Here is a 28000-nt window from a genome sequence, read left to right on the forward strand (position 1 = left end):
CATCTGATTGACTCTCTCAGCTATTTGAAAATCAGTCAGTGGCTGCTCCATTTTTGGTTGGCTCATTGTCACTGATTTTGTTTTGGAAGGTTGTTTTTTGCTCAATAATTGAATTATTTTATCACCTGCTTTATTACCAGCAAACTCACCAGTTTTGGTGGCTGCTTTTTCAGCTGCAGTTTTGGCTCCTTTTTTAGCTAATTCTTTTGCTGTTTTCCCGAAAAGTTTTGAACCAACTGATCTGAAAACATCCATAATTCCTTCACCATGGATATGTTTGCTTACATAACGACCCAATTCTGGGTCAAAACGTGGTTTAAATTCACTTTGTCGTACCATATATTGATATATTATATTAAACTAGACCTGAGAATCAAGCTCATGAACCAGTCAATGCCATTCAAGTCAATTGGCCGACCCAAAGCGTCAGTCACTGTTATCCCCATTTCTGAAATAATTGACTTGGAAACTGGGCTGAATAATGCTCTTTTTGGCTCAAAAGTAAATGGATAACTCCTTGTTAAATTGTCAGTGGGTATCATTATCAGTGTATTTGTGAATCGTCCATCACTGAGGCTATCAGTTATTATATCACAATTAATGTTCAAAACGTCAATATCATTGGTAATATTTGGCAATTTTGTCCCATGTTCAGTTTGGTTAATTAACTTTGGTTCAAATCCAATAAGCGCTCCAAAATTAGAGTTTCTAATATCAAGCTTCCATTGGTTGTCTAGCTCAATGACAACTCTATATGATGAAAGCACAAAATATAGATTGATGCCCTTGCTGGAAGATGGTTTATCTCCATTTTGAATTATTGATTGAGTGATATAATCATCAAGATCATCATATGAATACATTCCATCAACAAATGTGATTGTCTTCCATTTTGTACCATTATCTGGGCTGTATTTGATTGTATTATTGTTGTATCCTGCATTGAAATTATGCCATGAATATGTCATTGACACTCGATCTACAGCTAGCTCATGTCTCATTGTTGTGTCAAGCTTCAATGGTGGATCAAATTTGATAATAAAGTCTTCAGGCCGACTTCGACCTATTTTTTGTCGGTTAACAGATGAAATATGTATCGCTCTTTCTTGCATATATTATTTGATTATATATTGTTGCAATAAATCAATGAGTTGTTTGTTGTTTATTAAGCCAAGTTGATTCAATTTATGGGCTATTTGTGAAAATTCCTCTTTGACTCCATTATTGCCAGCCAAAATGGATCCACCAAGCAATTCCATTCTGTCAATCAAATCATTAGCATCATTGAAATAAACAACACCAGAGCCCAATTTCTTGAATTTTTTGCTGGATTTATGGATTGGAATCTCACTGAGTTGGTTCAATTCATCAAATACCTTTTGGCAATATCACTTTATTTCTTCTTTGAATTAAATCTCTTGGTCAATAAATCGATTGTATCGAAATCAACCTTTTTATCCATTACTTTGCGTTTATCTTTTGTTGCCACAAGTCTGAGTTGTCCCATTAATTTTGGAATATCAATCATTAGTCCACCATATTTCCCAGAAGATGATATTTTGTATGCATTTCTCTTTGGTTGCGTATAACCATAACCTTTTTTGATGGTTTTCATTCCTTCTGGGATTATTTTAATGCACCCTCCGTATTTTTGTAATAATTTTATATCTTGATCTATTTTATCAATTTTGTCTTTATTCTTGGTCTTTCCTTGGCCCTTGGATAAAGGACCCTTCTTTGTTCCAAGTTTTTTCAACATTTTGCCAATATTAGCATCGTAATCCTTGATGTCAATATCTCCTTGCATAGAAGCTTGGAGAACAGAACTCGGAGGTGCAAGATCGTATTGAATCAATTTTTGGAACTCATCATCATCAAAACCAGCATCCAAATTTGACATTGCTGGTTGATAATCTATTGGTAGCTTTGCTTCTGGTGATTGTGGTTTTGTTTCAGGCTGATAAGGTAACATAGCAATGTCTTCCAAACCTGAAGTCAACGCTTTTTGGTTTTTCTCCAATTGTTCAATCAGTTTGTCTTGTTTTTCATCAATTGTTTGTTTTGTTTCCTCTTGAGCTTTAATAATTGGTTTGAAAGTTTCTGATAAACCTTGTTGTCAATCTTGTTTATCATGCTTGTACTCCTTCAATGTATCTCTAACTTGTTTGGTTATTGTTCCAGCCTTAATCTTGGCTTCAGATAATTGTTTTAATCTCTGTAAATCCATTATATTATTAACTTATATTAACTTTTTTCAACTTATATAATGTATTGATATACATGGAAATCCCAAATTATGACAGACATGATGAAAACACTAATTTCAAAAGATTGTATGGTTACATGCCAAGTGACACGTTTCGGATGTTAATATGTGGTAATTCAGGATCTGGAAAGACAAATTTATTGTACCATATGCTGATGAAACCCCTTTTGTATTATGATAGAATACATTTATATGCCAAAAATTTGGAGCAACAAAAATACAAGGATATGCTACAAACATTGACTGATATATCAAATAGTGTCGGGTATAATGTCCTTGTTTGTAGCAATGATGATATAATTCCAGTAGAGGAATTGAAGGATGATGATGCCCAGAAGATAGTAATATTTGATGACTTTATTTGTGAAAAAAACCAGAAACCATTGATTGATTATTTCATTCGTGGCAGACACAAGAACTGCTCTGTTATTTATCTGAGCCAATCGTTCTACAAAACACCAAAAGATATTCGACTCAATTGCTCTCATTTCTGTGTCTATGACTTTCCTAGCAGCAATGAAAGAAGTCTGATATCTCGTGAGTTGGGAGTCGACAAGGATAAATACATTAAAGCAACAAACGAGCCATTTTCATTTCTATATGTTGATAAGCCCATGAAAAGAATTAACAGGAATTTTTATGGAACAATATAACCAAATGATATAAATGGGAATATTCAACGAACATAGTTCATCGTCTTCTTTCAGAACGGTTCCTCTTCAAGGAGCCGCTGGGCCTCAAGGAATAGGGTTTAAATTAACCCAAAATGGCAATTATGATATACAAAACAAAAAACTTGTTAATGTTAAACAAGGAGCTGATCCCAATGATGTTGTCACAAAGAGCCAAATACAATTGCTGGATAATGCTCTTGGTAATGTACAAGCTGATAAAGCTGTAATTTACAGCAATACTGGTAGTGTTCATACCAATAGTATCTATTTGCAAGACACGCCAGACGGTGCTGGCAGCTCCAATGATGTTCGATTATTGACTGAGCATCAGTCTTATGAAAACATTCATCTTAATATACCAGATTTGAAAAACTTTGATGGCCATGGTGGACGAGCTAAAAGTGAAATAATGGTTACATCAACAGAACAACATATTACTGGACGGAAAACATTTTTTGATATTAGTGTTTTAAAACCCGGTAATAACGATCAAGCGGCGAATAAAAAATATGTCGATGATGAGATTAAAAAAATACCATCACCTGATTTATCTACATATTTGAAAAAAGATGGCACTGTTGAAATGACTGGAAATCTGGATATGGGTAATCAACAAATTACTAATCTTGGAGCCAATATACAAAATACATATGATGTCGTTAATTTAGGTTTCTGTGATACTAAATATTTACAAAAAGTCTCCAATAGTGACCTCGATATGGACAATCATAAAATCAAAGATATGGCTCAACCAACTGATGATAACGATGCTGTTAATAAACACTACGTTGATCATAACTTTCTCAACAGGTTAACACCCAATGCTCTTGGTGGTGAGTTAGATATGAGAGGTCATAAAATAATCGTTCTTGGAAATCCTTCCAATCCCAATGATGCTTCCACTAAAGCATATGTTGATACAGAAATAGCTAAAATACCATCTGTTGGAAGTGATTTGAGTGTATATTTGAAAAAAGATGGAAGTGTTGCAATGACTGGAAACCTTGATATGAATAATAAACAAATCAAAGATATGGCTCAACCAACTGATGATAATGATGCTACTACCAAAAAATATTTTGATGACAAATTGGAGCAAAGTCATCTTGTCAGCAGCCATAAAACAAATGAATTCAAATATCTTACAGATACCGATGAAAGCAGTTCAGAATATAATATCCCAGTGTATGGAATAGCTGCTTTCAATCAATCCCCACATCAGAATAAAAAAGCTTATGATATCACATTGATTAAAGACAGTGGAAGTAATGATTACAGATCAAGGATAGGTTTCAATATTTATACTCTTGCTATTGGAACATACACAATTGTGTTTGAATTCTACCCACCAGAAATGACTAATATTCAATTATCATGTGATGCTTCTGAAGCATACATCCACAAAGCTGTACAGCGTGATTTCACTGCTTATAGCAAGCTATTGGTTCAATTCAATAACAACAGCAAACAAACTCCAAATTACATCTATTTGACGATGCATGGAACAGCTACAGCGACTCCAGTACAATGTCATCTGGTTGTTTACGGTGTCAAAGATTGGTCAGATAGCGTTTATCCAGGAGTTTATGACGGCTTGGACAATGTAATGTTTGAATATAAAAATGGAGATATGCAGATGCAAGTCAATTTGGATATGAATAATAAGATTATTTCTGGTTTAATAAATCCGTTATATGATTCTGAAGCAATTAATTTGGGTTATTTTACCAACTTATTCAAAACGAAATACACTGGAACTATTGCCAGTGGTGTTTTTCACAATTTCAGTATTCCTGTCTCAGGAAATATTTATTTCAATTTGTATTCAGTTGTTTTGGTAAGCAATATTCAAGTTTCAAATGCACAAATATTGATTAGGGGGAAACTGCAAGGACAAACATCAAACACTGACACATATGACAGAATAGGAAACATAATCAATGGAAGTAATACGTTTAATATGCCCAAATCAAGGAAATTTGTCAGTATTGATTCTATGTCAATATTGGATAGCATTGGAGCAGGAACTGCTGTCACTGGAACTTTTGAATTGAAAGTATTATACTCTGGTTTTTTTGAAAGATATCATGCTGACCATAAAAGTTGGTTGTCAAATATTGAAACTTCAAGTGTTGTTAACGGCGACATAAAAAATGGAGTTTTTGAAAATGTACATGGTTACAAATTTGGAACATTAGGCCCGGTTAAAATAAAAAATATTGTAATTAATACAAAAAATCAATACCAAGTTTCTTTTGTCGCCATTGCTAACAGTAAAACTTTATTTTCCCATTTAATACAATTTAATATGAAAACTGGGAGAAATTTTGTAACTACAAATACAACAATCAAACCCATGATAATTCAAATGGGGATTTTTAAAAGACTTCCAGGGTTTAATTCTCCAATTATAAACAAAGAAGTCACAGGAACTTTTGAAATTTATTTATGAACACTATTAATATAATGCCATACATTGAAGATAAAAATGGAAACCATATTCTTGATGAAAATGGAAATAAAATTGAATTTACAGTCACTTATGAAAATTTACCAGATGGATTCAAATATAGAGAACCAATACATCTGAATGATGATGGTCATTTGGATACAGAAAACAGACATTTGGTGATAAAAGATGGAGTTAATTCAAATCATGCAATTTCACTCCAACAATTAATTAACAACAATGAGGACATCATCAAACCATATGTTGAAACACAAATACAACAAGCTCTGGCTCAGTTTAAAGCTCAACAAGCTCAGGAAGCTGTAACGTTTCTCAACAATCAAGTTGCAATGAGAATAGGAAGAAAAAGTGGTACAATACCAAAAACAAATTACACATGGATAAAATTATTGAGTAAAGATGACATTAAAGGAATCAATACATTGCAAGAGATTATTGTGACAAACACATATATCAGGAGAAATGACAGATATCATCATTCCAAATCCGATTTGGTGTCATCATCATTTGATCAATTGGAATTCTTCTTTGATGTGTCATTTGAAAACTATTATTGCTACTTCAACAATCATCCATCTGATTGGACAATGAAGTATTTTGTTGAATATATTAGGATACAATTACCTGACAATAATGACCACTAGGTCGTGGACTCCGTTACTTTATTTTATAAAATAACTAAATAAAAATATTGTAATCAAATTGTATAATGAAAGAATTGTCAGAATTGCAAGAACACATTCGAACATCGATGATAGATTTTCACCGTAAATTGAGTCTTCCAATATTACCCAGACAGGAATGCAAGATAAAAAGTATCGTAATATTCACATATTTGCATGAAAAACATTACAACACAGGTTTACCTGATGAAGTTTACAAAGAGTTAATTCATGATGGAATCGGATTAATTGGACCTGGAGATGGATGGTTAACAGCTATTCTCCATCGATTATTTGGTTGGCAACCATATATCAGATCACATGGAATATTACATGATGCCTATGGTCAATTTTACAACAAATATCATCGTGTCAAAGGATACATGTACACCATTAATGAGAAAAAAACATTCAATTGGATGAAAAAATGCATGTTTTTGGGTCAAATAACTGGTCTCTATTATTGCATCAAAAATAAGATAACCATATAATATATGCAAAACAATTCAAAACAAAAGAAGAGATTAATAATTGATTTCAATCATATTTCAAATCGATTATCGCAAGAAGAAATAGATGAACTCAAATCATATTACATGAGTTATCATAAAAAAATGTGGATGTACAAAAGTGCATACAAAAGATTAAAAAATGGGAGTTTGCTGGTAATATTTCATCCATTGTGTTTGCAACTGGTGGTATTGCATCATCAATTGCAACCAGTGGAGCTTCATTATTGGCAATATCATCAGTTTCTGTCGTAATTCAAGCTTATATGAAACATAAAAATATTGAAATAAGGTTGTATCAATGCCAATATGCTTTTCAAACTTACGGACATTTATTAAATGAAATAAAAGAAATAATGAGAAATGGACATTTTGATAGAGATGATTTGACAAACAAGCTTACTCAAAATGATGATTTCATTTTGGATAATTCGCCGATTGTCGATAAATGGGGTGACAAATATGATAAAAAATATCAGATATTCACTTATGTATGATTAATAATGTGTATGATTTGGGGGCCAATAATGTCCATTATTTAGCCCAATAAACATTGTATAATTTCATTGTTTTTTTGGATTTTGTCAACTCAATTTGGGAAGAATCAATTTTCATAAATTGCAATATTCTATGCAAAAGATATTTCAAACTGATTATTCTCTTTCGTTTGCCATTGATTTGTGGCAGTATTTTGTTTATTTCAACGAATATTTTATGAATTTTGAAATTGGTTGAACAACTGATTTCAACTTTGTTTTTCAAAATAATTTGATCTAATGTATGCGACAAATGGTATTTTCTATTATACACTGTTTTCTTGTATATTTTGAACAAATTGGCATGAAAATTGATGTATTCTGTTTTGAAATCTTCACCAACAACTTGTCCACAATAAACGCAAGTCAATTGACCAGAGATATCTCGAATGTTTTGATTTTCACAACAATATGGCATATTTGATGTTTTATTGGATGATTCTTTGTGAAAGTTGCAAAAGAAGCAATAATCATAGCAATGCAGGGATTGACAGACAGATGAATCCACCTGCATGGAATCATCTTTGATGGGGATTGGCATGTGTCTGGCACCCATCGTACCATTCTTGTTATTTGTTTTATGGGGCATACACCCAACAAAACATTCAAAAATTGATGAAAAATGAAAATTGAAAACCAAGTTTTAAACACAAATTTTGTTTACAAAAATGTCCATAAGCATATGAATCAAGACCATTCGGATGTAGATATCGTTTATCATCAAAACATGACAATGATGTTTTGTTGATGGTGTAACTACCAAGTTCATGATGGTTACTCCTGATTGTTTTCATTGGGTGGTACAATTGTTTTTCATTAAACAACACATCTTTGTAATCAGCATGATTGATTTCTTGTTTTATTACATTCTTTTTGATTCCTTTGGCTGTTTTGCCACCATTGTTGTTATCTTTGATGTATGAATACATCTTGGATCTCAATCCCACAAATTCAGTGATGGGGATTCCAGCAGCTTCATCTTTGAATTTTCCAATAACTTTTTTATTTGTTGCATCATAAAATTGATGATTTGATGGATAATCCGAGTTATCAAACATTTCTTTTTTATTCCAAAAATCTTGATACACATCTTCGGCTTCAATTTCGTATGTCAAACTATCAGTATCAGTGAATAGTAATTTGGCTTTGTTACCATATTTTCTTTTGATAAAGTTGTAATGAAAGTCATACATGAGAGTCTTACTCAAATCAAGGATACACATACCAACGTATGCTGGTCGATTGAGAGTCAATGATTCCTTGATTTTGTGAACTGCAACCAAGTTTTCATTAAATATTTTGCTATTGATGAATGTTGGTTTGGAAGTCAGTTTCGATAATTGTTTCGGCGTTGTTACTAATCTGATATCTTCTCTTTTCCTGATATTCTCCATAGTCTTACCAAACACTGAGTTATTCATCAGTTTGAAGAAATCTTTCTCAAAAGCATTCTTTGCATTAGTTCTTTGACGAGTATTGAAATCAATATATGTCTTCAACCAGGGTGATTGGTCAAATGACAGAACACGGTGAATTTTAGTTAATTTGAGTCCCAATTCACGGTATAATTGTAAGTTTCTATAATGTAATACATATTTTGTTTTGTTTCCCAATGTTGGAATCAGCTTGCTGACTTGTCCACTTTTGATTCCAAATTTTTCTGCAATTCTTTGACAATAATCTGACAGCATATCTTGTGTCACTTTGATTTGTTCAGCGCCACATGGATAATCATTATGCAGGTCATGTAATTCATGAGGATATTCCAAATCAACTTCCAATAAATATCCAGTTTTATTATTTACATCAACAGTTTGCCAATTGATTTTGTCAATTTGTTTTTCAGTCAACCATTTAAAATTCCCGGTTGGTAAACATTGTGACATAGCCCAACCATAGAGATTGTTTGCATCCAAATACATGAGATATTTACTTGTTTCATTGGGATTCCAATTTTGCATGTATTTGTTGTTGGCTTTACCGTATCTATTGGCTATGTAACTGATTCCTCCACGAAGGCCCTTTTCAACAAATTGATACATATCAATATCCGTAATGAGTTCCAAATTGACTTCAGTCATTTTCAACATTGCATCCCAAGATAATCCCGGAGATGTAAAATAATGACATGGATCCAATCTATAATATTCCAAACATGTTTTCCTGAAATTTTCAAATACATCAGCCAGCAATAAAACATCAGATTTGAGATATAAATCATGGTATTCGCCCATATTTTTCAAATTAAAAGTATTCCAGACATTTTGTGCATGACTGTATTCTTCATCAGTAATATGTGTATTATTCATTTGACTGTAAAATTCATCTTTGGTTGGTAATTGAGTATCATTGAATTTATAAAAATTACTCATTTAATCATACGGATAAACTCCTTTTTGTTTCATTAATCTAAATTTCTCACCTTTGAAGACTTCATTGGTATATTTGTATGCATCTTCTGGTAGATTCTTTACAAGATTTGCCAATGATTGATTCATAAACTGTAAACTATCGATAAATACCAAATTATAACCCAACATGAAGGCCATGTATTTCTCCATATTATTTGGGATTACATTAATTTTGTGTTGTCTGGTTTCACCTTTTCTATCACATAAGTATTGGTCTCAATAATTTTACCAATTTCTTGCATTATAAAATGACTATCATATCCTTTCAAATTATGAAATATTACAGGGATTTTGTCAGTTATTGTAAAATCCCTGTTACATTGATTATGGGCTGAGCCACGGAATTCACCATTAATATGACAATGATCTCTGACACGTTTATCTGTTTTCTTGTATTTTTTACCACAAATATGACAAGATGTTGCTTTTTGGAATTTGTCTTCATCTTCTGGAGACATAACTAATGGTTTATTGAATTTGTATTTAATAGTTTGTCTGCAGTATTTGACTTCAGCAAGCATTGCCTCCATGAATTTGTAAACAGCTTTTTCTCCACGATAATATTTTATTGGTTTGGAATATTTGTCATCATAGCAGGAAACAACTTTGTGTCCATAACCACAATCAGTGTGTTTTTGATAAGCTTTAGTAAAAGATTGTTGGTTAGATTGATTACAACCATGAATTGGTTCAGTAATTGCTTCAAAATCAGCATAAATCACGAATGGTGCTTTCATTTGTTTATTATAATTTGTAAATTTTATTTTTGAGCCAACTTCAGGCATTTTGATTGATTGTTCACCATTGATTTCAATACATACTTCCTTGTGTTTCAACAATATTTCTTCCTTGGAGAAACATTGAAGGCAATGCATACAAAAATGTTTCTTATTTTTATTTCTTGTTTTTCGATACATAAATCTATTAAAATTTTTAATATAAACATAATGATTTTTCTCATCATCTGAAATAAGTAATAGATTCATCACATTTTCAAACTTTTCTTTGGACACATAAATTGGATAAGTTTGTTTGTTTTCATAACCGAAAATATTGATGTTGATACTGTTTTGGATTTCAATTTTGTTATATTGTTTGATGGAAACTGGAAATTCAATGTTATCATAATTCAATTGTTTGACAAATGATTTGTCAATTTTTTTGATTCTTTGTGGATCTTTAATTTGTGGATTTAAATGTCTAACGTGACACCATCGAAAGCATTCATTGTCTTTATTCTTGAGATTAATCAATCCACTTTTGTGATGTTGTAATTCACTTGGGAGTTGAATATAAGAACGTCCAGTAAGAGGCTCATATTTGATAATATTGATGTAATGTCCATTGATTGATTTAATTATCCAAGCTGAACCTTCACTAATCCATTTGTGAATATCATTCATAATTTGTTCAACATTAACATCCAAAGATTCTTTAAAATCATTGGCATTAGTTATTGTTTTTGGTTTACTATTAAAATATCCAATTCTGGAGACAGTTTGGTTTCCTTTTTGTTGTTCAAAATAAATTGTCAAAGTTTCAATAAATTTAATTCCTTTCATTTGAGTTAATAATTGTTTCATAAAATGAGCAATAGCTAATCTGGTTGAACTCATTTGAATCAAAGGATCTGTTTCATTTTTAATTCCAACTTCATAAGATTTTGTATATCCCTTGAATGCTCTTGCAACTTCTGTGATTTGGGTTCTTTGTGTTGGAACTGGAGCCATTTTCTTCATCCTTGGTGCTGCTTTGGGTATTAATTGATTATCAAATGATACTTTTTTCACTCTGGGTGCAGCTTTGGGTTTATCAGCAAATTGAATCGGAGGTGGAATTATGTTGTTTCTCGGCAAAGGTTGAGGTCCATCTCTAAATTGAACAGGTGGTTTGATGATTGTATTCTCATAATCTTTTACCATTTGTTTGACAGATTGTCTAGGCTTTGGAATTGGAACCATTTTCTTAGTTCGAGGCTTTGGAACAGGATGTTGTTTTTCCAATAATAATTCAATTAACTGTTCTTTCGTTAATTTGGATAGATTAGATTTGTTCATAATATTATACGACAGATCATTTTTATTGGTGCGTCTGTTTTGCGATTCCAGGTTTGGCATAGATGAATGAAGACTGGAGGCAACATTCATGTCAGATATCCGTTGTACATCTGACGGGTACATTTTTCGTGTTTTGTTAATGTGGGACATGCCCTGAATACACTCATTTAAGCATACTCAGGAAATGTTTACACAATAATTACCAAACTTCAATGTTTGGTAAATGTTCTTGCAAATGTTTTTTGTATGGGAAGTTACCATTATTGATTTTTTTTCATCATTGCATTGAATTTTTTATCAATTAATGCCTTCTCATCTTCTGTAAATTCATCATCTGATTCTTTAATTTTAATATCCAATTTGATGGATTCAATGGGCTTATCAGTTGTAATTTCAATCATTGTTTTATATTTCTTGGCTTCATGAGCATGTTTCATATTTTCTGAATGAGTCATTAATTCAATATTTTTAATGCAATTGTTTTGTTTATTTGAATCTTTGTGATTAATTTGCATTCCTGATGGAATATCACCTTTAATACATTCATAAACAAAACGATGAACATAAAAGTGTTTTTTAGGTAATCCAATTTGTGATAATCTAATCAGTCTATAACCACTTGATTGTAAATTTCCAATTGAACATCTATTAGTTTTTTTATTATATATTTGACCATATTTGTTGACACCAAAGTTGGTATAAATAGTATGATAATAAAATTTTTCACATTTTATTGAAAGATTTTGTGGTGATTGATTTTTTTTTACCACATCTTTCATTGTTAGCATATATCATATTTTGTTGTCTAGTAACAAGCTCAAGATTATCAATTGAATTGTCTTGTTTATCATTATTGATGTGATGTATTTGATATCCATCTGGGATTAATTGTTGATTTATTGATTCCCAGATAAACCTTTGAGCTGTAAAAGTCTTTTGTTTTCCATCACAACTAACAGTTGTAAACAAATATCCAGTTGAATTTAATCTCCCTTTTCTTGGAACCAATCTCTTGCGATTAATAATGTATCCATCAGTTGAACATCCATATTTTGTATAAATTGGATGACAATAATATGTTTTTCCATCATGAATAAAAGTCTTTGTTGCCGGAATTTGCTCTGATGAATTTTCACCGACAGGAAAATTCACATATGCGTTGTCTAATTTTTTTGTTCCACTCATCCTCTATAATTCTATATATACGCGCGTTATCTTTAAGTCACTTTGGTTTTCAAATTCATGTCAAAACTGTCTTCCAAAACCACATCATTCATAGTCAAATCAAAATGTTGATTAAATTAGCCTTGTATTCAACATCATTAATCCCTGTAAAGTGGAAAATCAGTGTCGTCCATATCGTGACACATTCTGTAATACATCTCATTGATTAACCTGTTTTCTGTGCGTGAAAACTCACAATCATTGTCTTCCATTGGTGGAAATTCCATTAATCTATTGACTGTTTGCAATTCTTCTTCAGAGTATGAGCTGTTAAAAAAGTCTTTTCTTGCTTGATGCATGTGTTTCATATTTTCTGAGGGTGTGACTAAGGACAGATTTTCAATGAAATTGTCTTGACGGTTGGAATTGATGTGATTAACTTGCAATCCAGGTGGAATTATTGTTTGATTTACGGCCTCATAGACGAATCGATGAGCGGGGCATGTATTGTTACGTCCCGGAGAAATTATATAATAGCCGTTCTCAGACAAATATCCTTTTCTTGGTTCCAATCTTTTCGGTTGATTATGTAACCATCATCTGAGGCTCCGTAATTTTCAAATGTTGGATGAATAAAATATGTTTTATCATTGTGATCAAAGGTGTTACTCATTTTTCGAATATAAATAAGGTTACATAAAATTGAATAACCGGTTTAAACCGGTTTTGAAAAACCTAAATTTAGGTTTTTTTTGAAAACCGAGGATTTAGGTTTTTAGGTTTTTGAGTTTAGGGTTGAATGCAAAGTCTATAATAGTATTTTATGTAGTTATTGGGGTGAGATAATGTGTGGTTTATGGCGTCTCCGTTGCAGGAGTTAGGAAAATATTGGATTTATAAGGATTTGTATGGGATTTTTTATCATTTTTTGAAAAGTGAGCTGATACCCTCAAACATCTAACTACTACAAACATAGGTGTCTACTTCAGTTTATATTCATAATTGCTTTTCAAACAGATATGCTTCATTTCCTCAGTTGTTGTTAACATAAAATGCAGATCTCGACCTCAGTATGTAAAAAAAATTAAAAGTGGTTAGGAAAATTGCATTAAATAAAATTGAAATAATATTCAATTTCTTCATCTGTTTCTGTGTTGACTGTGTTGAGCCACTTTCAATTTCCCCTACTAGCCAATTATTGCTGGTGACCCCCCCTCTTTCACTCAATTTTTTTTTGGTAGCCCCCCCCTTTAGTGCCATTTTTTTTCTCGTGGCCCCCCCCCCCTAAATCCCACCAGCCCCCCCATGCTCATAAAAAATGAACGGTTCCTAACTGCCACTTAAGGTGGCTCTATACCTCTACACCTCTTTCAGCCCTGTTAATATATCTGGGTTAAAAACATAGTTTCGAGTACCTAAGCCGTTTCCATGGCAACCAGTGAATAATGCATCTGTTGATTCTTACACTCCAAGCTAGTTTCAAAACGGGTTTGTCCGTATGGGAGCTATGATTTAATTACACAACTAGATTGATTAAACTTTGTGGTCTGTTGAGATATTACAAATCTCCGTTATACATAATTTACATTATATAATTTATCTCACAGAAGGAAACAAAGTGGGGCTGGTGCCTTCAAACTGTGGCGTTCGTCACTGTCGAGTTCCTAATCAGTAGTACCAAATCTGAGGTCAATTTTGTAAAATATCGCAGCGATCTACAGAATTTAGTAGTAATTCATCTGATGAGCGGTGTAGGTGAATCCAGAGATATTTTAAGCTTATTATGTCAAAAAGACATCAAAATTTGCGATCACTTATAGGAGATTTAATTAAGAGTGTTTGACGCTATTGTAACGTACAGTATGTATATACAATTATTGTAAACTGGATCATTGTATAATGCAATTCGAGCGATTTGATTGGCTAAGCGGCCATGGTATATGAACCATTATACCATGCCCGAGAAATTGAAACCATTAAATTGTCTTCTAATTGTTCTGGCAAAGCAAAATTAGCAAAATCTAGCAATATTCCTTAATCGTTTTAAATAAAACAATTATTCTACTCACGCTTGTTGGATAGATGGGAGGATATTTCTTCTATCTGAAGAAAAAGACATAGTTAATCTTAGCGATAACCGTCTCTTATCATTCTAACATTCACAGACTATAGTGCCCGTGTACGTCAGATGATTTTCGGAATCATCGCATCACCGTCGTCATAGGAAAAGAAGGAACAATTTAGCCCTGTGGATAAAACATATCTCGTTTTAATGGGAGAAGAAAATTTCTGCATAATTTGACCTCGCTGGAATACATTTATCAAAAATTGACAAAGAGATGGAAGCCTGCCTTTTAACAAAGGATAATACAAATAATATTTTCTGTTAAAGAGAATTAGTCGAACATTTTCACATTTGACAAATGATAATTATCTCGATGTACGAAAACAAGAAATGTTCGACAGCGAACGACAAACCCTGAAGGCAGGCTGGACGTTTGATTTCACTGCATACTGAAACGTGCAGATTTAATACAGATAACATGAAAAATTATCATTTTTACAAATATATTATCTTTGTTCATGTTAGTGCCTGATAAATAAAAACTACGAAACTTTGGACCGTGAAGTTTTGTAACTGGTGGCGGAGTGGCTTTAAAAATGTGTCTCTAAAATCGCCTGTCAAACTGACGAGTGGATTTGTGGTGCCGTCTTTGCTATATTACATCATAAGAATTGACAATTGTTCAGTTTGTCTTCAAGCCTCCCCATCGACGTCGACTTCAAGAGCTACACAGCCTTTTTACTTCAAGGTATTCGGCTCATGTTACTTTTTATAGCTTTCGATTCTTTGATTATTATTGTTTATTTCCTGGTTAGGAGTACCGTCAAACTATTTCCACAAATATTTTATATCTTGTGGTACAGGTTTCGGTTTTTGTTGTTATTCAGCCATGTTTATATTCCAAAGCTCATAAAACTATTACTTAAAGGCGTAATTTGTCCTGTCCTAGGTTTTCAGGAAGCTCACTCCGGGGGTCTTCTTCTTCTTCCTTCGAGAAAAAAGAAATACTGTGTTTTCGCTGGTTAAATGACTACCCGATTTTTTTATTAGTTCTCTGTTTTTCAGTGTGGTTTTAGTATCCGATGTTGTTACTTTATTTGAATTAAGTTAAGATCATTTATTTATTTATTTTTTATCTTAAAGAGGCCAAATTATACAAAAGCTTCATAGTTTCCTCCTCACCTCCTACTATTATGATTTTTTCTTTTGCTTCGTTTTTTTATACTTAACGTGTATCTCATAAAATAAAAAATACCCGATAATCGAACAAAAATTGTCGAACAATTTTAACCGGGCACTAAACTAGAATAAATGCCTTTAATCTGACGCATTTTCTAGAATATATAGGTAGCTCTCCGACAAACAGGTTCAAGCCACCTGAACTACAAAGAATTAAACACGGAGTGACCACCTGATTACTCTGTTTACTCTGGGTTGGTATTCCATTTAATAGGACATTGTTTTAGCTAAATTTTTAACCTTTGTGCTTGTCAGTTGCAGTTTAAAGAATTTTTATTTGTTGCATTTTAGTTAAAGTAGAAACATCTTTAAATCGTTTTCTAGTTGACATAGATCGCTCTCGGAGAAAAAATATTTCAGACACGTGTTTGTTGTTAATATGTTTTTGTTGTTACTAACTACTGTCCAAATTTGAGGGCAAACGAACAAATTTCCTTGGAGTTTTAACTCGTTAAAGTGTCCCTTTCAAGTTAAAAAAAATGATTCGAGAAAACAGCGCTAAAAATCCGACAATTCATTGTATTCATTGATATGGGGGTTTAGGTATCTACAGTTTAAACCGGACGCGCTACATCGCTTGGACGCGTGACACCTCTAAAGGTATATAGTAACCTTAAATCGATGAAGTTTGGGTTCTTAAGGCTGCTTAAAATTAAGGAAGCTACGTCCGCCTTCTTTCTACCAAGCGACATAAGCTTACGGGAGGTATTATGAAATTACACAACTAGATTGATTAAACTTTGCGGTCTGTTGAAAAATTACAAATATCCGTTATACATAATTTACATCATAGAATTTATCTCACAGAAGGAAACAAAGTAGGGCTGGTGCCTTCAAACTGTGGCGTTCGTCAATGTCGAGTTCCTACCCAGTAGTACAAAATCTGAGGTCAATTTTCTGAAATATTGCAGCGATCTCCAGAATTTAGTAGCAATTCTTCTGATGAGCGGTGTAGAAGAATAAAGAGGTATTTCTAGCTTATTATGTCAAAAAGACATCAAAGTTTTTGATCACTGATAGGGGATTTAATTGAGAGTGTTTGACGCTATTGTAACTTACAGTATGTATATACAATTATTAAAAACTAGATCATTGTATAATGCAATTCGAGCAATTTGATTGGCTTAGCAGCCATGGTATATGAGCCATTATACCATGCCCGAGAAATTGAGACCATTAAATTGTCTTCTAATTGTTCGTCATAGCGAAATCAGCAAAATCTAGCAATATTCCTCGATTGTTTTAAATAAAACAATTATTCCACTCACGCTTGTTGGATATGTATAGGAAATCGTATGAACGCGAGTGCATTTCGTGATTTATAGGCACGAGTGATGTTTTGAAAGTTCTCAAAATTGCAATTTGAGAACTTCAAAACATCACGAGTGACCATAAATCGCGAAATGCACGAGCAGGTTCATACGATTTTTTATTTATTATATTCTCAACAAAATTACTCCATCGCGCTACTCTGCACGCCTTACGTACTACAAAAAACACTTCAATGGGTTCCAAAATGCTCACATGTTTTTTTTGAACCAATCAAAAATGTAATGTTGTGACAGGTAAAGCAAGCGTGAAGTTTCTGAAAGTTTCTCTGAAAATATTACAAGCCGAACTCAAAAGCTAAATTTCAGTTTATATTAAAAGTGGCAAGAGTACTTAAGCCCACTAATCTGTTTTCAAATGTTTGATATCAATCAGCCTCAGGGAATAACATTCTGACTTGTAGACTTTGGTGAACTGCATTGCCCCTGAATCACGTTAAATGTGACTTGACAGTTATGAAAGTTGTTTACAGTGAAAGCATGGCCGCTTCAATGTTTTGACCTGTTCACACTTTGAAGAGGTTGCAGGAGAAGACGACATTGGTAGACCAGGAAAACTGCTGGAGGCTGCAGACTGTGGAGTCATGTTAGCGCTGATAATGTTTGAAAGCTGTCGCTGTTCCTTCTCGCTACCTTCATCGTAGTCGTTAAGAGACTTTTCACTTGCGTGGCCGGTCACCTGGATTATCGACTGCCTCTCGACGCTTGCTGCTCTGAGGTTCTTCACAAATGTCTTCTTTGCGGTGTGGTTAGTCAATTTCTTCTTGCTTGTTTCCAGAGCTGTGTTCTTGACGACACTCTTCATCATATTGTCGATGCTGTTTACGCCAAGCCGCTGCTTCTTGTTCCAAACATTTGTTTTGGGATTTTCGATTATGGCAAGGTAAAAAGGACCTTTCTCTGGCAGCTCTCGAGGACGTCTACTAAGGTATTGCTTCAGTAACTCAACAGGACATCTCTGACCGCCAGTAGCGAACATTTTTGGCAGAACACTACGATGTTTTGTGTTCAGTCCTCCCTGCCTCGTCTTTGTAGGATTTTCTTTAAATGTGACGTACTCTGTGCCGCTGTCGTCCACACAAAAACTGAAATCCTCGACTTCCATTTAATGGTGTTCCTGTCTTCTCCTCAGGCCAAAATGTTGAGTCAAGATCCACCACATCGCCTGGGAAAGAACTCTTGGACTGCAGTCGCCGAGACTTTGTTTACTCCATAGCATTTTTTCTTCTTCGGCTGTCAGTGCGTTCGCGGCGTTGCGTCTCTTGCCTTTCCCTTGTTGACGGAGACACTTCACTTTTCCTTCAAGTACCAACTTCGACTGGTGAAACTCTCGGTCACGTATAATAGAGTACTTGTAGTCATGCTCTTTTAAATAGCGGTCGAGGGCTGCGAGCATGGATTTTAAACTCTCAGGTTCGTACTCAAACCTGTCTTTTGTGCGTATTTCTGTGTAGAAGATTTGCAACATTTTATCGAGTTGTTGGTGTTCGTATTCTTCCATTTTTGGGTTTACTTTTCGTTGAGTCGCCCATGTTTGCCAGACATTTAACCACGTCTGTGTAGTTTTCAACGTGTTTTTGTTTTTCGCATTTTCTTTAAGTTCCTCAACGATGTTTTGGTTTGACGAAGCAAACCGACTGTCAGCCATTGTTTTTTTACAATTTGGTGTTCAAATTTGGCGCTTTCCCGGTGTTTCCATGGCAACTTCTCCGTATTGCACTCTATAACCTCTATTGCACTCTATAACCTATTTATGCATTCATCATCGACCAATCATACCGCGATATTTTGTTGAGTATATAATAAGGGATGATTAAAGCCACACGAGGCGCGCTATCTATCATCTCATATCCAACGCGCGCTCGTTGAATAATTGTTAAGTATCTTTTACGGGTATTTAGGTTTTCCTTTCCCAATTGCTTAAGTTGCGTACTAACTGCGAGCATCTTTCTTCTATCTGAAGAAAAAGATAGAGTTAACCGTCTCTTATCATTCTAACATTCACAGTCTATAGTGCTCGCGTACGTCAGATGATTTTCGGAATCATCGCCTCACCGTCGCCATAAAAAAAGAAGGAACAATTTAGTTCTGTTTTAATGGGAGGAGAAAATTTCTGCATAATTTGACCTCGCTGGAATACATTTATCCGAAATTGACAAAGAAATAGAAGCCTGCCTTTTGACAAAGGATAATACAAACAATATTTTCTGTTAAAGAGAATTAGTTAAACATTTTCACATTTGAGAAAAATGATGATCATCTCGATGTACGAAAACAAGAAATGTTCGACAGCGAACGACGAAGCCAAGGCAGGCTGGACGTTTGATTTCACTACATACTGAAACGTGCAGATTTTAGTACAGATAACATGAAAAATTATCATTTTTGCAAATATATTATCTTTGTTCATGTTAGTGCCTGGTAGAAAAAAAAACTGCGAAACTGTGGGCAGTGAAGAGACCCCATGTTTTTGTAACTGGTGGCGTAGTGTCTTTAAAATGTGTCTCCAAAATCGCCTGTCAAACTTACGAGTGGATTTGTGGTACTGTCTTTGCTATATTACATCATACGAATTGACAATTGTTCAGTTTGTCTTCAAGCCTCCCCATCGACGTCGACTTCAAGAGCTTCACAACCTTTTTACTTCAAGGTATTCGGCTCATTTAACTTTTTATAACTTTCGATTCTTTGATTATTAGTGTTTATTTCCCGGTTAGGAGTACCATCAATCTATTTCCACAAATATTTTACATCTTGTGGTACAGGTTTCGGTTTTTGTTGTTATTCAGCCATGCTTATATCTCAAAGCTCATAAAACTATTACTTAAAGGCGTAATTTGTCCTGTCCTAGGTTTTCAGGAAGCTCACTCCGGGGGTCTTCCTCTTCTTCTTCTTCTTCTTCTTCTTCTTCTTCTTCTTCTTCTTCTTCTTCTTCATTCGAGAAAAAAGAAATAGTCTGTTTTTGCTGGTCAAATGACTACCCGATTTTTTTATTAGTTCTCTGTTTTTCAGTGTGGTTTTAGCATCCGATGTTATTACTTTAATTTGAATTGAGTTCAGATCATTTTTTTTTATTTTTTATTTTGAGGAGGCCCAATTATACAAAAGCTTCATAGATTCCTCCTCGCCTCCTACTAATATGATTTTTTCTTTTGCTTCATTTTTTTTATATTTAACGTGTATCTCATGAAATAAAAAATACCCGATAATCGAACAAAAATTGTCGAACAATTTTAACCGGGCACTAAACTAGAATAAATGCTTTTAATCTGACGCATTTTCTAGAATATATAGGTAGCTCTCCGACAAACAGGTTCAAGCCACCTGAACTACAAAGAATTAAACACGGAGTGACCACCTGATTACTCTGTTTACTCTGGGTTGGTATTCCATTTAATGGGACATTGTTTTAGCAAAATTTTTAACCTTTGTGCTTGTCAGTTGCAGTTTAAAGAATTTTTATTTGTTGCCTTTTAGTTAAAGTAGAAACATCTTTCAATCGTTTTCTAGTTGACATAGATCGCTCTCGGAGAAAAAATATTTCAGACACGTGTTTGTTGTTAATATGTTTTTGTTGTTACTAACTACTGTCCAAATTTGAGGGCAAACGAACAAATTTCCTTGGAGTTTTAACTCGTTAAAGTGTCTCTTTCAAGTTAAAAAAAATGATTCGAGAAAACAGCGCTAAAAATCCGACAATTCATTGTATTCATTGATATGGGGGTTTAGGTATCTACAGTTTAAACCGGACGCGCTACATCGCTTGGACGCGTGACACCTCTAAAGGTATATAGTAACCTTAAATCGATGAAGTTTGGGTTCTTAAGGCTGCTTAAAATTAAGGAAGCTACGTCCGCCTTCTTTCTACCAAGCGACATAAGCTTACGGGAGGTATTATGAAATTACACAACTAGATTGATTAAACTTTGCGGTCTGTTGAAAAATAACAAATATCCGTTATACATAATTTACATCATAGAATTTATCTCACAGAAGGAAACAAAGTAGGGCTGGTGCCTTCAAACTGTGGCGTTCGTCAATGTCGAGTTCCTACCCAGTAGTACAAAATCTGAGGTCAATTTTCTGAAATATTGCAGCGATCTCCAGAATTTAGTAGCAATTCTTCTGATGAGCGGTGTAGAAGAATAAAGAGGTATTTCTAGCTTATTAGGTCAAAAAGACATCAAAGTTTTTGATCACTGATAGGGGATTTAATTGAGAGTGTTTGACGCTATTGTAACTTACAGTATGTATATACAATTATTAAAAACTAGATCATTGTATAATGCAATTCGAGCAATTTGATTGGCTTAGCAGCCATGGTATATGAGCCATTATACCATGCCCGAGAAATTGAGACCATTAAATTGTCTTCTAATTGTTCGTCATAGCGAAATCAGCAAAATCTAGCAATATTCCTTGATTGTTTTAAATAAAACAATTATTCCACTCACGCTTGTTGGATATGTATAGGAAATCGTATGAACGCGAGTGCATTTCGTGATTTATAGGCACGAGTGATGTTTTGAAAGTTCTCAAAATTGCAATTTGAGAACTTCAAAACATCACGAGTGACCATAAATCGCGAAATGCACGAGCAGGTTCATACGATTTTTTATTTATTATATTCTCAACAAAATTACTCCATCGCGCTACTCTGCACGCCTTACGTACTACAAAAAACACTTCAATGGGTTCCAAAATGCTCACATGTTTTTTTTGAACCAATCAAAAATGTAATGTTGTGACAGGTAAAGCAAGCGTGAAGTTTCTGAAAGTTTCTCTGAAAATATTACAAGCCGAACTCAAAAGCTAAATTTCAGTTTATATTAAAAGTGGCAAGAGTACTTAAGCCCACTAATCTGTTTTCAAATGTTTGATATCAATCAGCCTCAGGGAATAACATTCTGACTTGTAGCTTTTGGTGAACTGCATTGCCCCTGAATCACGTTAAATGTGACTTGACAGTTATGAAAGTTGTTTACAGTGAAAGCATGGCCGCTTCAATGTTTTGACCTGTTCACACTTTGAAGAGGTTGCAGGAGAAGACGACATTTGTAGACCAGGAAAACTGCTGGAGGCTGCAGACTGTGGAGTCATGCTAGCGCTGATAATGTTTGAAAGCTGTCGCTGTTCCTTCTCGCTACCTTCATCGTAGTCGTTAAGAGACTTTTCACTTGCGTGGCCGGTCACCTGGATTATCGACTGCCTCTCGACGCTTGCTGCTCTGAGGTTCTTCACAAATGTCTTCTTTGCGGTGTGGTTAGTCAATTTCTTCTTGCTTGTTTCCAGAGCTGTGTTCTTGACGACACTCTTCATCATATTGTCGATGCTGTTTACGCCAAGCCGCTGCTTCTTGTTCCAAACATTTGTTTTGGGATTTTCGATTATGGCAAGGTAAAAAGGACCTTTCTCTGGCAGCTCTCGAGGACGTCTACTAAGGTATTGCTTCAGTAACTCAACAGGACATCTCTGACCGCCAGTAGCGAACATTTTTGGCAGAACACTACGATGTTTTGTGTTCAGTCCTCCCTGCCTCGTCTTTGTAGGATTTTCTTTAAATGTGACGTACTCTGTGCCGCTGTCGTCCACACAAAAACTGAAATCCTCGACTTCCATTTAATGGTGTTCCTGTCTTCTCCTCAGGCCAAAATGTTGAGTCAAGATCCACCACATCGCCTGGGAAAGAACTCTTGGACTGCAGTCGCCGAGACTTTGTTTACTCCATAGCATTTTTTCTTCTTCGGCTGTCAGTGCGTTCGCGGCGTTGCGTCTCTTGCCTTTCCCTTGTTGACGGAGACACTTCACTTTTCCTTCAAGTACCAACTTCGACTGGTGAAACTCTCGGTCACGTATAATAGAGTACTTGTAGTCATGCTCTTTTAAATAGCGGTCGAGGGCTGCGAGCATGGATTTTAAACTCTCAGGTTCGTACTCAAACCTGTCTTTTGTGCGTATTTCTGTGTAGAAGATTTGCAACATTTTATCGAGTTGTTGGTGTTCGTATTCTTCCATTTTTGGGTTTACTTTTCGTTGAGTCGCCCATGTTTGCCAGACATTTAACCACGTCTGTGTAGTTTTCAACGTGTTTTTGTTTTTCGCATTTTCTTTAAGTTCCTCAACGATGTTTTGGTTTGACGAAGCAAACCGACTGTCAGCCATTGTTTTTTTACAATTTGGTGTTCAAATTTGGCGCTTTCCCGGTGTTTCCATGGCAACTTCTCCGTATTGCACTCTATAACCTCTATTGCACTCTATAACCTATTTATGCATTCATCATCGACCAATCATACCGCGATATTTTGTTGAGTATATAATAAGGGATGATTAAAGCCACACGAGGCGCGCTATCTATCATCTCATATCCAACGCGCGCTCGTTGAATAATTGTTAAGTATCTTTTACGGGTATTTAGGTTTTCCTTTCCCAATTGCTTAAGTTGCGTACTAACTGCGAGCATCTTTCTTCTATCTGAAGAAAAAGATAGAGTTAACCGTCTCTTATCATTCTAACATTCACAGTCTATAGTGCTCGCGTACGTCAGATGATTTTCGGAATCATCGCCTCACCGTCGCCATAAAAAAAGAAGGAACAATTTAGTTCTGTTTTAATGGGAGGAGAAAATTTCTGCATAATTTGACCTCGCTGGAATACATTTATCCGAAATTGACAAAGAAATAGAAGCCTGCCTTTTGACAAAGGATAATACAAACAATATTTTCTGTTAAAGAGAATTAGTTAAACATTTTCACATTTGAGAAAAATGATGATCATCTCGATGTACGAAAACAAGAAATGTTCGACAGCGAACGACGAAGCCAAGGCAGGCTGGACGTTTGATTTCACTACATACTGAAACGTGCAGATTTTAGTACAGATAACATGAAAAATTATCATTTTTGCAAATATATTATCTTTGTTCATGTTAGTGCCTGGTAGAAAAAAAAACTGCGAAACTGTGGGCAGTGAAGAGACCCCATGTTTTTGTAACTGGTGGCGTAGTGTCTTTAAAATGTGTCTCCAAAATCGCCTGTCAAACTTACGAGTGGATTTGTGGTACTGTCTTTGCTATATTACATCATACGAATTGACAATTGTTCAGTTTGTCTTCAAGCCTCCCCATCGACGTCGACTTCAAGAGCTTCACAACCTTTTTACTTCAAGGTATTCGGCTCATTTAACTTTTTATAACTTTCGATTCTTTGATTATTAGTGTTTATTTCCCGGTTAGGAGTACCATCAATCTATTTCCACAAATATTTTACATCTTGTGGTACAGGTTTCGGTTTTTGTTGTTATTCAGCCATGCTTATATCTCAAAGCTCATAAAACTATTACTTAAAGGCGTAATTTGTCCTGTCCTAGGTTTTCAGGAAGCTCACTCCGGGGGTCTTCCTCTTCTTCTTCTTCTTCTTCTTCTTCTTCTTCTTCTTCTTCTTCTTCTTCTTCTTCTTCTTCTTCTTCTTCTTCATTCGAGAAAAAAGAAATAGTCTGTTTTTGCTGGTCAAATGACTACCCGATTTTTTTATTAGTTCTCTGTTTTTCAGTGTGGTTTTAGCATCCGATGTTATTACTTTAATTTGAATTGAGTTCAGATCATTTTTTTTTATTTTTTATTTTGAGGAGGCCCAATTATACAAAAGCTTCATAGATTCCTCCTCGCCTCCTACTAATATGATTTTTTCTTTTGCTTCATTTTTTTTATATTTAACGTGTATCTCATGAAATAAAAAATACCCGATAATCGAACAAAAATTGTCGAACAATTTTAACCGGGCACTAAACTAGAATAAATGCTTTTAATCTGACGCATTTTCTAGAATATATAGGTAGCTCTCCGACAAACAGGTTCAAGCCACCTGAACTACAAAGAATTAAACACGGAGTGACCACCTGATTACTCTGTTTACTCTGGGTTGGTATTCCATTTAATGGGACATTGTTTTAGCAAAATTTTTAACCTTTGTGCTTGTCAGTTGCAGTTTAAAGAATTTTTATTTGTTGCCTTTTAGTTAAAGTAGAAACATCTTTCAATCGTTTTCTAGTTGACATAGATCGCTCTCGGAGAAAAAAAAATTCAGACACGTGTTTGTTGTTAATATGTTTTTGTTGTTACTAACTACTGTCCAAATTTGAGGGCAAACGAACAAATTTCCTTGGAGTTTTAACTCGTTAAAGTGTCTCTTTCAAGTTAAAAAAAATGATTCGAGAAAACAGCGCTAAAAATCCGACAATTCATTGTATTCATTGATATGGGGGTTTAGGTATCTACAGTTTAAACCGGACGCGCTACATCGCTTGGACGCGTGACACCTCTAAAGGTATATAGTAACCTTAAATCGATGAAGTTTGGGTTCTTAAGGCTGCTTAAAATTAAGGAAGCTACGTCCGCCTTCTTTCTACCAAGCGACATAAGCTTACGGGAGGTATTATGAAATTACACAACTAGATTGATTAAACTTTGCGGTCTGTTGAAAAATAACAAATATCCGTTATACATAATTTACATCATAGAATTTATCTCACAGAAGGAAACAAAGTAGGGCTGGTGCCTTCAAACTGTGGCGTTCGTCAATGTCGAGTTCCTACCCAGTAGTACAAAATCTGAGGTCAATTTTCTGAAATATTGCAGCGATCTCCAGAATTTAGTAGCAATTCTTCTGATGAGCGGTGTAGAAGAATAAAGAGGTATTTCTAGCTTATTAGGTCAAAAAGACATCAAAGTTTTTGATCACTGATAGGGGATTTAATTGAGAGTGTTTGACGCTATTGTAACTTACAGTATGTATATACAATTATTAAAAACTAGATCATTGTATAATGCAATTCGAGCAATTTGATTGGCTTAGCAGCCATGGTATATGAGCCATTATACCATGCCCGAGAAATTGAGACCATTAAATTGTCTTCTAATTGTTCGTCATAGCGAAATCAGCAAAATCTAGCAATATTCCTTGATTGTTTTAAATAAAACAATTATTCCACTCACGCTTGTTGGATATGTATAGGAAATCGTATGAACGCGAGTGCATTTCGTGATTTATAGGCACGAGTGATGTTTTGAAAGTTCTCAAAATTGCAATTTGAGAACTTCAAAACATCACGAGTGACCATAAATCGCGAAATGCACGAGCAGGTTCATACGATTTTTTATTTATTATATTCTCAACAAAATTACTCCATCGCGCTACTCTGCACGCCTTACGTACTACAAAAAACACTTCAATGGGTTCCAAAATGCTCACATGTTTTTTTTGAACCAATCAAAAATGTAATGTTGTGACAGGTAAAGCAAGCGTGAAGTTTCTGAAAGTTTCTCTGAAAATATTACAAGCCGAACTCAAAAGCTAAATTTCAGTTTATATTAAAAGTGGCAAGAGTACTTAAGCCCACTAATCTGTTTTCAAATGTTTGATATCAATCAGCCTCAGGGAATAACATTCTGACTTGTAGCTTTTGGTGAACTGCATTGCCCCTGAATCACGTTAAATGTGACTTGACAGTTATGAAAGTTGTTTACAGTGAAAGCATGGCCGCTTCAATGTTTTGACCTGTTCACACTTTGAAGAGGTTGCAGGAGAAGACGACATTTGTAGACCAGGAAAACTGCTGGAGGCTGCAGACTGTGGAGTCATGCTAGCGCTGATAATGTTTGAAAGCTGTCGCTGTTCCTTCTCGCTACCTTCATCGTAGTCGTTAAGAGACTTTCCACTTGCGTGGCCGGTCACCTGGATTATCGACTGCCTCTCGACGCTTGCTGCTCTGAGGTTCTTCACAAATGTCTTCTTTGCGGTGTGGTTAGTCAATTTCTTCTTGCTTGTTTCCAGAGCTGTGTTCTTGACGACACTCTTCATCATATTGTCGATGCTGTTTACGCCAAGCCGCTGCTTCTTGTTCCAAACATTTGTTTTGGGATTTTCGATTATGGCAAGGTAAAAAGGACCTTTCTCTGGCAGCTCTCGAGGACGTCTACTAAGGTATTGCTTCAGTAACTCAACAGGACATCTCTGACCGCCAGTAGCGAACATTTTTGGCAGAACACTACGATGTTTTGTGTTCAGTCCTCCCTGCCTCGTCTTTGTAGGATTTTCTTTAAATGTGACGTACTCTGTGCCGCTGTCGTCCACACAAAAACTGAAATCCTCGACTTCCATTTAATGGTGTTCCTGTCTTCTCCTCAGGCCAAAATGTTGAGTCAAGATCCACCACATCGCCTGGGAAAGAACTCTTGGACTGCAGTCGCCGAGACTTTGTTTACTCCATAGCATTTTTTCTTCTTCGGCTGTCAGTGCGTTCGCGGCGTTGCGTCTCTTGCCTTTCCCTTGTTGACGGAGACACTTCACTTTTCCTTCAAGTACCAACTTCGACTGGTGAAACTCTCGGTCACGTATAATAGAGTACTTGTAGTCATGCTCTTTTAAATAGCGGTCGAGGGCTGCGAGCATGGATTTTAAACTCTCAGGTTCGTACTCAAACCTGTCTTTTGTGCGTATTTCTGTGTAGAAGATTTGCAACATTTTATCGAGTTGTTGGTGTTCGTATTCTTCCATTTTTGGGTTTACTTTTCGTTGAGTCGCCCATGTTTGCCAGACATTTAACCACGTCTGTGTAGTTTTCAA

At 34.9% G+C, this 28000-nt stretch overlaps 3 protein-coding genes across 3 annotated transcripts; all 3 read right to left on the minus strand.

Annotated features, from left to right (window-relative positions):
* Nucleotides 1-17835: 17835 nt before the first annotated feature.
* LOC146469888 (uncharacterized) lies at nucleotides 17836-23610 on the minus strand. The gene is made up of 2 exons (XM_085122657.1): nucleotides 23096-23610; nucleotides 17836-18589 (listed from the first exon to the last, which is right to left on the minus strand). Exon 2 carries the CDS (start codon nucleotides 18484-18486, stop codon nucleotides 17836-17838), a length of 651 nt encoding a protein of 216 aa, XP_084978783.1. The 5' UTR covers nucleotides 18487-18589; nucleotides 23096-23610.
* LOC146469889 (uncharacterized) lies at nucleotides 22350-23104 on the minus strand. The gene has a single exon (XM_085122658.1). It carries the CDS (start codon nucleotides 22998-23000, stop codon nucleotides 22350-22352), a length of 651 nt encoding a protein of 216 aa, XP_084978784.1. The 5' UTR covers nucleotides 23001-23104.
* Nucleotides 23611-26884: 3274 nt separating the features above from the next.
* Nucleotides 26885-27995, minus strand: LOC146469890 (uncharacterized). The gene has a single exon (XM_085122659.1). The coding sequence runs from the start codon at nucleotides 27533-27535 to the stop codon at nucleotides 26885-26887; it is 651 nt and encodes a 216-aa protein (XP_084978785.1). The 5' UTR covers nucleotides 27536-27995.
* Nucleotides 27996-28000: the final 5 nt, after the last annotated feature.

This window comes from Pavona decussata, unplaced genomic scaffold, assembly GCF_977016875.1.
Source record: "Pavona decussata unplaced genomic scaffold, jaPavDecu1.1 SCAFFOLD_115, whole genome shotgun sequence".
NCBI lineage: Eukaryota > Metazoa > Cnidaria > Anthozoa > Scleractinia > Agariciidae > Pavona > Pavona decussata.

Excerpts from the sequence above, each read along its gene's own strand:
- LOC146469888 (XM_085122657.1), bottom strand. The coding sequence starts at position 18,486 with ATGGAAGTCGAGGATTTCAGTTTTTGTGTGGACGACAGCGGCACAGAG.
- LOC146469889 (XM_085122658.1), bottom strand. The coding sequence starts at position 23,000 with ATGGAAGTCGAGGATTTCAGTTTTTGTGTGGACGACAGCGGCACAGAG.
- LOC146469890 (XM_085122659.1), bottom strand. The coding sequence starts at position 27,535 with ATGGAAGTCGAGGATTTCAGTTTTTGTGTGGACGACAGCGGCACAGAG.